Source organism: Colobus angolensis, unplaced genomic scaffold (genome assembly GCF_000951035.1).
Source record: "Colobus angolensis palliatus isolate OR3802 unplaced genomic scaffold, Cang.pa_1.0 Scaffold141, whole genome shotgun sequence".
NCBI classification, from domain to species: Eukaryota; Metazoa; Chordata; class Mammalia; order Primates; family Cercopithecidae; genus Colobus; species Colobus angolensis.
In genome coordinates, this window is record NW_012114500.1 from 372,114 (window position 1) to 385,681 (window position 13,568).

At 35.6% G+C, this 13,568-nt stretch overlaps 1 protein-coding gene across 3 annotated transcripts in view; it reads left to right on the forward strand.

The window, feature by feature from the left end:
* Nucleotides 1-9,518, forward strand: part of SLC35A3 (solute carrier family 35 (UDP-N-acetylglucosamine (UDP-GlcNAc) transporter), member A3) — a 50,362-nt gene extending 40,844 nt beyond the window's left edge. For 2 of the 3 annotated variants that reach the window (XM_011935164.1, XM_011935166.1), the window contains exons 6-8: nt 1,358-1,476; nt 3,444-3,577; nt 8,453-9,518. In XM_011935164.1, coding sequence (XP_011790554.1) covers nt 1,358-1,476; nt 3,444-3,577; nt 8,453-8,543 — 344 coding nt within the window. In that variant the 3' untranslated portion in view covers nt 8,544-9,518. The remainder of the gene's footprint in view (nt 1-1,357; nt 1,477-3,443; nt 3,578-8,452) is intronic. The other variant, XM_011935167.1, reaches the window with a different exon arrangement.
* Nucleotides 9,519-13,568: the final 4,050 nt, after the last annotated feature.

Genomic DNA, 13,568 nt, shown 5'->3' on the forward strand with positions numbered 1-13,568 from the left:
CCTGCCTCAGCCTCCTGAGTAGCTGGGATTACAGGCTTGAGCCACCGCGCCCGGCCGAATTTCTTTATTTATAGCCTAGCAGTGCTACCGGGAGTCTCTTATTCCAATAGTCATGTGATAGACTATGTTTTTGAGGTGAGATTCAACATGAACAAGACAGTTTCTGCTCTTACCAAGTTGACTTTCTCTAGCAGTGAAGCTTCAGTAACACAGAATCTAATGTTTTCTGTGACTGTTTCTTAGCTGTGATTTTTTGGATATTAGTTATTAGTTATACTTTCAAAACAAAACTTTATTTATTTACTTTCTAGAGACAATCTCGCTGTTTTGCTCAGACTGGAATGCAGTGGTAGAATCATAGCTCACTGTAACATCAAACTTCTGGGCTCAAGTGATCGTCCCACCTCAGCCACCCGAGTAGCTAGGACTACAGGCGTGCACCACCACACCTAGCTAATTTTAAAATTTTTTTGTAGAGATAGAGTTTTGCTTCGTTGCCTGGGTGGGTCTTAAACTCCTGGGCTCAAGTGATTCTCCTGCTTTGCCCTCCCAAAGTGCTGGGATTTCAGGCGTGAGCCACTGTGCCCACTCTCGAAACTTCTTAATAAGGAAAAATGCTGTACTCCCTGCCTGAGCTTTTATATATGTATTTACCAATGTGAGTATATGGAAATCTAGATCTAGCAAGAGGAAGGTGGAAGAACAATGACATATTCCAAATATGAGCAATTTGCACATATTTAAATGGGCTAGCCATGTAATCATCTAATTTGTGCATTGTATTATTTTAGTGCTCCAAAGTTGATAATGCCTGTTATTTTTTATATTCTGTCTTTGTCTTTTTACATTTGTATGTCTTTGTCTTATAGTCATAAACTAAGTATACTTTTGTTAAGTATACAAAACCAAGTAAAAATTTTAAAAAATAATCTAATTTTGGCTGGGCGTGTGGCTCACACCTGTAATCCTAGCACTCTGTGAGGCCAAGGCAGGTGGATCACGAGGTCAGGAGATCGAGACCATCCTGGCTAACACAGTGAAACCCCATCTCTATTAAAAATACAAAAAATTAGCCAGGCGTGGTGGCAAACACCTGTAGTCCCAGCTATTCAGGAGGCTGAGGCAGGAGAATTGCTTGAACCTGGGAGGCAGAGGTTGCAGTGAGCCAAGATCACACCACTGCACTCCAGCCTGGAACAGAGCAAGACTCCGTCTCAAAAAAAAAAAAAAAAAAAGAGTAATCTAATTTTATCAAAAAGAAAAAGTTAAATACAAAATTATTTGGAATGTCAGTGGAAAAAATACTTCTCTTCAGACAAACTAAATGATATATCATGTAGACTTTACTTTTTTTTAGGTTTCTTTGGAAGTATATTTGGATTAATGGGTGTATACATTTATGATGGAGAACTGGTATCAAAGAATGGATTTTTTCAGGGATATAACCGACTGACCTGGATAGTAGTTGTTCTTCAGGTAAAGCATTTAAAGTCTTAGATTTAATGTTAATAAACTCTATTTTAATATAGAGAATCAAAGTAGCTCCTGATATGCTGATGTGAGGGGAAAAGGTCACTACTGTTAGTGCTCTCGTATCTAGTTTCTTCAAGGAAGTTAGAATAGAAGTGATCTTAATGCTGTAATGGAATCCTATTTTGAAAAGGGATCTTTAATGAACTTTGTGGTATTTAAATGTAACATAATGAAAATACGGGTTTAAGAATAAAAGAGTTGAAGCTTAAGGCAAATATAACTTTGGATTTTTCTATAAGTCTTATCGTTGTACAGGAAGTCTGGGTCAGCCATTAAGACCCAAGAAGCAGATGTGAATGTTTAATTGTGACAATTCATAGCCTCATATTGTAGTTACATATTGGAAAACGTCTGTCAAGTTCAGTTTATATATAGCTTGGAATTGTTCAAGGGTTGAGTAATTGATTACATCTTTAAAAAATACATATGGAGAATTCTAGAGGATATAAAAATGAAGACACAAGTCACTATCCTTAGAGCCTCCTATTCTTCTAGAGATATTTGAAGCCTAAGAAGCAAGGCTCCAGAAAGGAAGGTGAAGGTGGCAAAGGATAGTTGTGTTTTAAAAGCAGGTAGGATACTTCTGTTTTTATTTATTTATTTATTTATTTATTTTTGAGATGGAGTCTAGCTCTGTCACCAGGCTGGAGTGCAGTGGTGCGATCTTGTGTCACTGCAACCTCCTCTTCCCAGGTTCAAGTGATTCTCCTGCCTCAGCCTCCTGAGTAGCTGGGATTACAGGCATGTGCCACCACGCCCAGCTAATTTTTGTATTTTTAGTAGAGGCGGGGTTTCACCATATTAGCCAGGATGATCTCGATCTCCTGACCTCGTGATCCACCCACCTTGACCTCCCAAAGTGCTGGGATTACAGGCGTGAGCCACCGCACCCGGCCGGATACTTCTATTTTTAAGATAGCAGAAAAGGAGACAAGGATAAGTGAAAATTTGAAAAAAATAACTAAAAGAAAATTTGAAGCGGAGATAGGGTCAGTCAAGAGAGTTTATGTATGATGTATCTTATTCCAGCAAAGAGAAGAAGCCCCCTTCCCTTAAAAAGGGGCTGAAGATACGAGAAAAATAAAAAATGTTTGGTATAACTGGTATGAAGGATTCAATAGGGAGTAAACAGATGAATGACAACATTGCCAAGAAATATTGGGACTGAAACATTAATTTGTAGTAAGCTCAACTGGCATAATTTATGACTTTCTCTAAATAAAGCTTCCATCATAGAAGAGGTGTTTTGAAAGTTGTTACAGTAGGTAACCCAGATTTGGAAAATGATAAGTAGTCTTGGGCAGAAAGCAGAACTGTGTAGTATAGTAAAACCTCATTATTTAAGTAGCCACAATTGGGAATTTGAGAGGGATTAGGTAGAAAGTTCTTTCTACAGTCTTAAAGAAAAAGCACAATTAAAATTGTGCCTTAGAAAACTTCATCTGAGAGTAATAAGAGGTGGAATTGAAAGGGGAGAAACTATAGGAAAAAAGCCAAATTAAGAGGCTATTGAAAGGCTATAAAATGACTCTGATTACTAATTTTACTCAAAAGTAAAAATATTTCACTATTCAAAGTGACCAGTCCTCTCACGTTTGTCCAAACAAGTGATGTTTAATTACTAAATTGGATAATGATAGACATTTTATTTGTAATATGGTCAAACTTCATTATAACAAACTGCAGATTATCCTGGTAGTTACTTTTATTAAATGCCTTTTGAAATAAGAGGGCTATTGAACAAAACCTGTAAGTCTATTTGTTGTGAGAGATGTTTAAAATAAATCCCTTACTATAATGGGATTGAATTTATAGGACAAAAGCTTAAAGCTTTATTAAATAATGAAATTGTTTTGAAATGCAGTTTTATATGTGTGTTTTAAAAAATATTTTTTTTATAACTTCTGCAGGCACTTGGAGGCCTTGTAATAGCTGCTGTTATTAAGTATGCAGATAATATTTTAAAAGGATTTGCGACTTCTTTATCGATAATATTATCAACATTGATCTCCTATTTTTGGCTTCAAGATTTTGTGCCAACCAGGTAAAATATTCTTTTCTATTTTTTAATCCCCAAAAGTATATAGAAAAATTAGAATTCTCCATAAGGTGATGTGATAAATTTGAAGAAGCATTGAAATACAATTTTAAAAATTTATTTAACTATGTTTTAAAAATATTTCAAATTAAAGTCATGAAAGAAAGTCTTCTTCTGAAAAGTTTTTTATGCAAATTTGACTGGCCAGAGTTTTCCCAATAAATAGATGTGAATATTTTCCCTGCAAAGTAAAAAAAAGTGATATAAAAAAGTTAATAAGTCATATAAAGTCATAAAAATACGTCATGTAATGACATTTTTAAAATACGGAATTTACATGACTTCCTTGAAGAAGATAGTTTATATAGAGAATGTGGCTCATGAGGAAACTCAATTAGGTGGTAGCAGGAAGATCAAACTGGAAAGGAATTGCAGGAGTAGTTATAAGTGAGGAAGAAGACCCAGGACTCTGTAGTTTTATGGATGCTAAGGGAGGAGATAGCATCAGGAAAAATTGATTGTAATGAATATCCATTACAGACATCATTGAAAATTCTAGTATTTTGTTTAATTTATAATCCCAGACTAGTGGGATTATATTTTAATTGTTTCCAGGACACCACTCTTGGTTTTCCTCCAACTTTACTCTTCTCCTGATTTTCTCAACCTCTAAACTTTGGAATCTCCCAAGGATCTTTTATTTATTTATTACTTTATTATTTATATGTTTATATTTTTGAGACAGGATCTCAGTTTGTCACCCAGGTTGCAGTGTAGTGGCACGGTCGTAGCTCAATGCAGCTTCAAACTCCTGGGCTCAAGCAGTCCTCCTGCCTCAGCCTCCCGGGTAGCTGGGACTACAGATGTGCTTTGTTGCCCAGGCTGATCTTGAACTTCTTACCTTAAGCAATCTTCCCACCTCTGCTTCTCAGAGTGCTGGGATTATAGTCATATGCCACTGCGCCGAACTCATTTGTGCTTTTGAGAATGAAATAGGATTATGGATGGAATTTGGCACTATAAAAATATAATATCCTTTTTATATTTTTATATTGAACATTGGTGGTTTTAATTCTTTTCTAGCAATCTAGACAATAGGTCTGGAACATACATGTTGAGATTTGTAGTTCTTATGAGATAAAAATTTAAAAGCATTTCTGTTTTCAGCTTGGTATGGAAATGAATCACTTAGACTAACAATGAACACTTATATCTTAATTTTGTGATCTTAGTCGTATTCCCTGTTCATAAGATGAGGAAATCATATGCTTTAATGTACTTTGAGAATGTTTGCACCTTGCAGATTTTTAGATTTTACTTTAAAAATCATACCTTTTTTTTTTTTTTAAATGAACCTTGGCCAGGCACAGTGGCTCAAGCCTGTAATCCCAGCACTTTGGGAGGCCGAGACGGGCGGATCGCGAGGTCAGGAGATCGAGACCATTCTGGCTAACACGGTGAAACCCCGTCTCTACTAAAAAATACAAAAAACTAGCCGGGCGAGGTGGCGGGCACCTGTGGTCCCAGCTGCTTGGGAGGCTGAGGCAGGAGAATGGCGTAAACCGGGGAGGCGGAGCTTGCAGTGAGCTGAGATCCGGCCAGTGCACTCCAGCCTGGGCGACAGAGCGGGACTCTGTCTCAAAAGAAACAAACAAACAAACAAACAAAAAAAATGAACCTTATGTAAGGCTGAGGTAATTAAATATTTGAATTATGCAGGGAATAAACAAATAAATGAACAAGTAAGCCAACAGAGGGACAAAGGAGTAGTAGTTTGGCAATGAGATGTATGCCTGCCTGTAAATTCATGTTTCTGAGGAAGTATATAAGGTTTGTTGGGTTGAAGATAGAAAGAGAAAAGACAATGATACTGCCATTATTGAATGAATGAATGAATGAACGAATGAATGAATGAATATTTTGAGAATATGCTCAGGACACTCAGCCAGATGGAGAAGATGGATTCTTTTTCCTAAAATAGGTAACTAAGCCCTCTGTCTTTATGCATCTTACCTTTGTGGATAATACATTTTCAGTAATAAATCTAGTGACATTTTCTCGATCTTCATTCAGTTCTATCCTAAATGTAATAATATATTTGCCTTTAGCCTCATTCCACCTCCTGAAACTGGGTTTTTTGTTTGTTTGGCTTCTCTGAAATGGTATGCCTATGCTTGCCTTTCTGATTGTCCCTTTGGTAGCTTGTCAATCCTTGCTCACTCTCTCGGCCATCTCATCCACTGCCATGTCATATCTGTCTTCTCTAGGAAGATAAGTTCAAATTTTACCTAAACTCTAGATCCCTTTATTCTATTGACTGTTAGACATCTCCGTTGATACAATATCACTATTACCCACTTCCCTAAATTATTTTTCTTGTGTTTGTTATTTTGCTTATTAGTGTTACCATTCTTCCATTTAGGGTTGCTTATTCTTTTATCAAAAGTTTATTAAGTGTCTACTATGTGCCTGCTGGCCACCTTGCTAGCTCCTGGAAAAGGAGTGCATGAATGAGACACAGTTTCTTGTCTTCAAGGTCATCAAGGTTTGGTGACCATCAAGTGATTGCAAAGACAGATGTGAATAAATAAATTATAACAGTATGATCAATGCAACAATGGAAGTATACATATAATAATTCTGTTAGAGGGGGCTCAGATCCTTGAAGTAATCATTACATTCTGATAGTTTTTTCCTAATATATATATTTTTTTCTGGGACAATTTTCTCTCTCAGAACCATCTAAAAATTGCTGGCTTGAGAAACAGGTGTTTCCTGACATTATTAGGTATTCAAGTAGATCCTGCTAAAGATATTATAGAAAGGATTCCTGCAGTGGATACAAAGGTACAGCATAGAATCTTTCAGTTGAGCATGAACTTTCAGTCCATGCCATTCCAAAGTTTCAGAAAGCTAAGAATAGTTCATAATGACTAATGAAGACAGTGTCTAGTAATTAATAATTACCAAATATTAATGTGGTAGCAATTTCTTCAAGATACATTATAGGATGTTTTATGTTATCCTAATAACGTTGTATGTATAACTGCATTCAAGTCTTTTGAAGAGTTAACCGTTTGCATCAAGTCAAATCTAGTTATTAATCATAACAGATAATTACTGAGCTCCCTGTATATGCTAGGCACTGTGGGTACCACAGTGAATGAAGAGCACATGGTTGAGCAGGGGAGTAGACTTATGCATCATTTAATGGCAGTGTGGTAAGTGTTATGCTAGGGGAGTTTTGCCTAGGGGAGTGAGTCTTGGAGACATTAGACCTGAATTATGAATAAGGATTTTCTAAGAAGCAAGGAAACTGTGGACAGAAGGAATAGTATCTCTAAAGGCACTGTCAAGAAGGTGTATGTTGTGTTCACTGAGTGGAGTGGCTGAATTATAGATTGGGTGGCATGAAGTGGGGAGGATGAGTTTGGAGGGACCATATTATGAAGGGCCTTTTAAAAATGATTAGTAATTATTTTTCATTTACAGACAATTAAAAAAAAAAAACAGGAGCATGGCTTTGGACTATTAGTAGAAACTTTAAATCCAAAACTAGCTTATGTCTCTATAATAGCATTTTAAAAAATGTACACATTAAAAGTTAAGATTGCACTTTGGGAGGCTGAGACAAGCAGATCACTTGAGGTCAGGAGTTCGAGACCAGCCTGGCCAACATGGTGAAACCCTGTCTCTACTAAAAATAAAAAAAATTAGCGGGGGGTGATGGTGCACACTGGTAATCCCAGCTACATGGGAGGCTGAGGCAGGAGAATTGCTTGAACCTGGGAGGCGGAGGTTGCAGTGAGCCGAGATCACACCACCGCACTCTAGCCTGGGTGACAGAGGAGACTCCATCTCAAAAAAATAAATAAAAGTTAAGATTCAGGCCAGTCACAGTGGCTCATGCCTGTAATCACAGCATGTTGGGAGTCTGAGGCAGATCACTTGAGCCCAGGAGTTCAAGATCAGCTTGGGCAACAAAGTGAAACCTCGGCTCTACAAAAAATAGAAAAGTTAGCCAGGTGTGGTGGTTTGCACCTGTAGTCCCAGCTACTTAGGAGACTGAGCTGGGAGGATTGCTTGAACCCTGGAGGTCGAGGCTGCAGTGAGCCATCATGACAGCACTGCACTCCAGAGCCTGAGCAACAGAGTGAGACCCTGTCTTTAAATAAAAAAAAAAAAAAGTTAATATTTGTAGTCTAGTTCACATATCCAGTCTTCATTTCCAATGTATCGTAAGGTAGACTGTATCTGTAGATACATAGGATAAAGAGGAAACCAAGAACTCCCTGCATTTAATGTAATTTCCTTTTGTAAAGCATCCTATAAAAATTGGTCCTGAGTTTTGCTTATTACTATCTTGGATTTTAAACTAAACTTTACCTTGGTTTAACATGACAGAATAAAATTTTCCTTTCATATGTTCAACTGAAGAATTAAGACCTTTTGTTATTGAATGTATTGCATACAAAATCCCTATTAAGGTGAAATACAGAAGTTAAAATATCTTTGTTTTAGAAGACAGTATAGTGCAGTGGATGAGAGTACAGGCTGTAGAGTTAGCCATACCTGAGTTTGAATCCTCTTGAAATTATGGGGCTTTAGATAAGTTCTTTAAATTCTTTAAAACTGTTTCCTCATGTGTAAAAAGTGAATATTAGTACATCTTCATAGAGTTGCTGTGAGAACTCAATGAAATAATGCATATAAAGCACTTAGCCAGATACCTGGAATGTAGTAGGTACTCAAGATTTGTTAGCTGTGTTACTGGAACACTTTTCCCCAAATTATAATTGTTTTTATAGTAAAGAAATAGAAGGAACTTATTCTGCTTTTAATCTGATTTTCTCTTTTTCATTTTGTCTTCGTCTTATTCAGTGTCTTTTTCCTTGGAGCCATCCTTGTAATAACAGCTACTTTTTTATATGGTTATGATCCCAAACCTGCAGGAAATCCCACTAAAGCATAGTTGTATACTATCTTTAACTGGTTTTTCACGATGGTGCACTAGGAATCTCGACATTAATCTTGCACAGAGGACTTCTACAGAGTCTGTGAAGATATCATCATGCTGAATCTGATCATACTGTTTTTTTAAAAGTTTAAGGATAAAATATATGTATATGTAACAAAACACATTGCATCTAGAAATCAAAGCTTGAAAGTATTTCCAGGGATTAGAATTAGAAGGAATATTAGAGAAAACTTGAAATCTGAGTTTAAAAAGATTTTACCTTTTTGATTGCTGCAGAAATGTCCTATGCACTCTTTGCAAGAGCACACAACAAATGTCAGATACCAATTTTTGCAAATTAGATTTAATATTATTAAATGTTTTTATCTTACTCTTTCTGTACAGATATATCAAATCACATGAAATATTTAAAGTTTGAAAATTATAATTACCTATAAAGCTGTGAAAAAATAGAAGTATAATTTGAAAAAACATTTCACTTATCAGAGATTTTTATATTTATACAAAAGATTACTAAATGAAGGATGGCTAAATGTTTTTTGTTCAATTACATAAAAATTAATAAAGTAATATTCTGGGTCTGATTTGTCAGAAAATAAATGTCATATCTAAATTTAATGTAGAGATACATACTATTTCTCCATATGAATTTTAAGATATTTTAGTGCTTCAAGACTGCTGAAAGCAATCCAGTTGCTCCTGTGCTAGCCAGAGAATTTTATAGTAATGGGAGGTTAGCCCCTAATCTCTTCATTGCATTTTATTTCTGTAAATCAGATTAAATCCTTAATATTATTTTAAATTAAAATTTGTAATTGCCATTAAATTTTCAAAATGTAATTTAAAAGGATTAAATACTCCTTTAATAATTTGAAATAATTATTGTATCATATCTACATTTGGAGAGTTTTGAATTATCAAGCATATACTGTATATAGTTAGAAAGTTATTAAATGAACATTTTACTCACTGATCTGTAAAAACTTCTTTACAACTGTTGACAAAAAGAACATTCAAACAAATAATAGTACAGATGTCAGTGACTGAGACCAAAATGACTTTTCTTGGAGACATTCCAGATTGCCATATTACATTATTTTAAACAGCGCTATAACTTTAAATCCAAAGCTGCTCGGAAGAATTTTTTCTCTCATAAGCCTGTTCTTCCCTGATCACACGAGTGGGAGAGGTAGCCAAATTTTGAATTCCCTTTCTGTGTTCCCACAAGAGCTGCTGAGAAGGCTGGGTGCAGTGGCTCACGCCTGTAATCCCAACACTTTGGGAGGCTGAGGCAGACGGATCACAAGGTCAAGAGATTGAGACTAGCCTGACCAACATGGTGAAACCCCGTCTCTACCAAAAATACAAAAATTTGCTGGGCATGGTGGTGCGTGCCTGTAGTCCCAGCTACTCAGGAGGCTGAGGCAGGAGAATCGCTTGAACCCGGGAAGCACAGGTTGCAGTAAGCGGAGATTGCGCCACTGGTGCTCCAACTTGGGCGACAGAGTGAGACTCTGTCTCAAAAAAAAAAAAAAGCTACTGAGAAGGAGCCACCATTTTGCTTTAAAATAGTGGGTTTTTTTCCTTTTTAATGAACACTGGAGCTGAGGATGCAGATTACATGAGTTATTTAATAAGTTGGTTAAAGGGAGAGGAGAGAATATATTATAAATGGTAAGATGATTTGGTGGGCAAAAATGCTTTCTATAATTTGAATATGGGTTTAATTTAATTATTAACTATAGACAGAATTACTTACTGAGTATAAGAAGTATTTTACTGGTTGGGCGCTGTGGCTCCCGCCTGTAATCTCAGCAATTTGGGAGGCTGAGGTGGGTGGATCACAAGGTCAGGATCCAGAATTCGAGACCAGCCTGGCCAGCATGGTGAAACCCCATCTCTACCAATAATACAAAAATTAGCTGGGCATGGTGGTGCACGCCTGTAGTCCTAGCTACTCAGGAGGCTGAGGCAGGAGAATTTCTTGAACACACCAGTTGGAAGTTGCAATGAGCCAAGATCGCTCCACTGCACTCCAGCCTGGATGACAGAGCAAGACTCTGTCTCACACACACACACACCCACAGTATAAATGAAAAAAGTAAAATACTTTTTTTTTTTTTTTTTTTTTGAGACAGTGTCTCACTTTGTCACCAGGATGGAGTGCTGTGGCCCGATCTCGGCTCACTGCAACCTCCCACTCCCTGGTTCAAGGGATTCTCCTGTCTCAGCCCCTGAGTAGCTGGAATTACAGATGTGAGCCACTGTGCCCGGCCTATACTGTATATATTTTTAAAGACTGTTCTAATAGATATAAAAACTGTAAAAAATAAGTATTTTTATATAGCTCTCATGGATTTTATTAAACAAAATTTGACTCAAAAATACTATGTTACAAACTGTTAGGTACACTTGCCTAACGTGAACTGGTAGTGTTACCTTGCTTTTGCAGTAATAATCTACAGATTGCAGGGCTCATCAATTCCATTCAAAGTTTAAAAGCATTTAAAATTACCAAATCTTAAAATCACTTTGGTGGTGATTCCAAATTGGTACCAAGCAAACTTTCTGGATGCCCAACATGATTTTCAGTAACCACCCTTTAGAATTTGCTTAATAAGTTCACCACATTTTGAACATGGTAGTTTTAGATTGCAATAATATTCAGACTTACATTATTACTTACTGCTACGTAAAATCTAAATCCTGCAAATGCACAGATTTCAAGATGAAATATGATTTATGTTTAGCACACATTGAAGTATTGGTTGGGTACTTAAATGTATTAATGCAGTGTGCATTCACATTTAATGAGGTTTATTCTGTTTCTATTTTAATAATTTAAAAAACTTATACAAGTAAATTAGATATTAGACATGTTAGTTACAGTGGTAACACATTTTTAGGTGTCAAAACACAATTTTCAAAATTCCTAATGAAAGTTACAAAAATGTAAACAGGAATTGTAAAAATGGACAAAGTAGTCAAGTATATTTTCAAAGCACGATTTTATTAGGCAGGCATAATTTACATTTTGCTTTTCTAGTGGGTTTGAAAATGTTTATTAGAGATTGGGCTACGTAGTTTATAATTTTTAATTCATAAAAAAGTAATCATACATGAGAAGGTAGACCTATGCCCTAGGATCATGTCACATATACGATAATGCCATTTCCTTATGTGTGTGATGTGTATTTTGATGACCTCCACAGGCCTTACTGTATCAAGCTTTTATAATGATGACTCCCATGATTATTTAAATTCCTATACTTTTTATTTGTTATCACGCAACTACTTTGTTCACAATGTGAAAATGTGCTAACTCATGGGAGAAGAGTGCCAATCAATAGTTCTTTTAAAAATTAAGAATATGGTATTTGGGAAGAAAAGTTTGAAATGCAACAGATGGATGTTTCAACACGGCAGTATTAAATTATCAATTCTTTAATAAGTGATTTTAGAGATGTTATAGGCTACTTTTATGGTGGAATATATAGTTTAGAGATGCAAAACTTAAATGTTTACATCAATTTATATTGAATGTCATATAATTTCATGGAAGGAAAGGTAGCTTGATATTTAGATTCTAAGGAGATATAATCTGAAAGGAAACTGGTTATGTTCTCTACACTTACTGTAATACTGATTATTCTTACATATCAAACTATTGAACTTTTAAAATTTCATTGTACAGTCATTAAACTGAGTTGGGTTTTTTCTTAAAGGGTTTAGCATCGCTCGTTTGATTTACACATTCACATTATAATATTTAATTATCATGGGTGAATACGTTACATAAAAAAGGTTTATAAAAGTTATTTATGCTATATTGAAAGTCATCTTATGAATCTCCAGGTTATTTAAAGTAGTTATAGGAGCAGAGAACAAGCACGTTTATCAAAATCTGGTCCTATGTGCCTTGCTTTACCAAATACCTGATTTTTCTGGAGGGTGTTCCTGTAATTCACAACTTTAGACACATGGGCAAAATTAGGATGTTTTAAGAATAAATACATTTCTATTTTTTTGGTTGTTTCAACATTAGCTCTTTAAATTCATTAACAAAATTAAAATAGGTATATTACAAAAGCATAAACATTTGTGAACAGTGCTTACTTAAATAAATTGTGATACTATTGCTCCATCACTGAACTTTTTGAAACTTTAACAATTGAATAAAACTGTCAGTTTGTTGTTTCATTTGTAATTACAAAATATAATTTACTGTAATTTAAAAACTTTTAAAAATAATTTGGATCCTGACTTTGTCTATATCTGTATTTCATTTGTTTAGAAAGATTCTTTTGGGTTTGAGAATGTAATTTGTGTATTTAAATTTTTTATGGAGATAATTGAAAGGGATGTATAAACTGGTCTTTTGTTAAATGGCTTTTTAATTGATAAACTTCTCGTCATTTTTGGTATCCAGCTATTACCTATTTAATAGATTTATTGAAATAGATTATTTTCATAAAGAACTCTATACAAATCTTTTTCTATATTTCCTTATTTTCCTATTTACCTGTGTCTATGACCTAACCTATGAATTTGTCTTCTCTCTTTATAGATCAGAAATGAATTGCTGATCTTTTTCTCTAGCTCTGTAGTACCTCTATCACTATCACATGTGATCTTTCTTCCTTTTCTCTAGCCCATACTGTAACATGAAAGACTGGGTTGGCCAGGTGCAGTGGTTCATTCCTGTAATCCTGACACTTTAGGAAGCCAAGGCAGAAGAAACGCTTGAGGCCATGAATTTGAGGCCAGCCTGGGCAACGTAGGGAGACCTTGTTTCTACAAAAAATCTTAAAAATAAAAGTAGCCAGGTATGTTGGCATGCACCTGTGGGGCCAGCTTCTCAGGAGGCTGAGGCAGAAGGATTGCTTGAGTCTAGCAAGTTGATGCTGCAGTAAACCATGATGACACTACTGGACTCTCGCCTGAGTGACAGTGAGACTGTCTCAAAAAACAAAAACTGAAACAACAAAAAAAGAAATATTGGGTTTATTTAAACTAGTT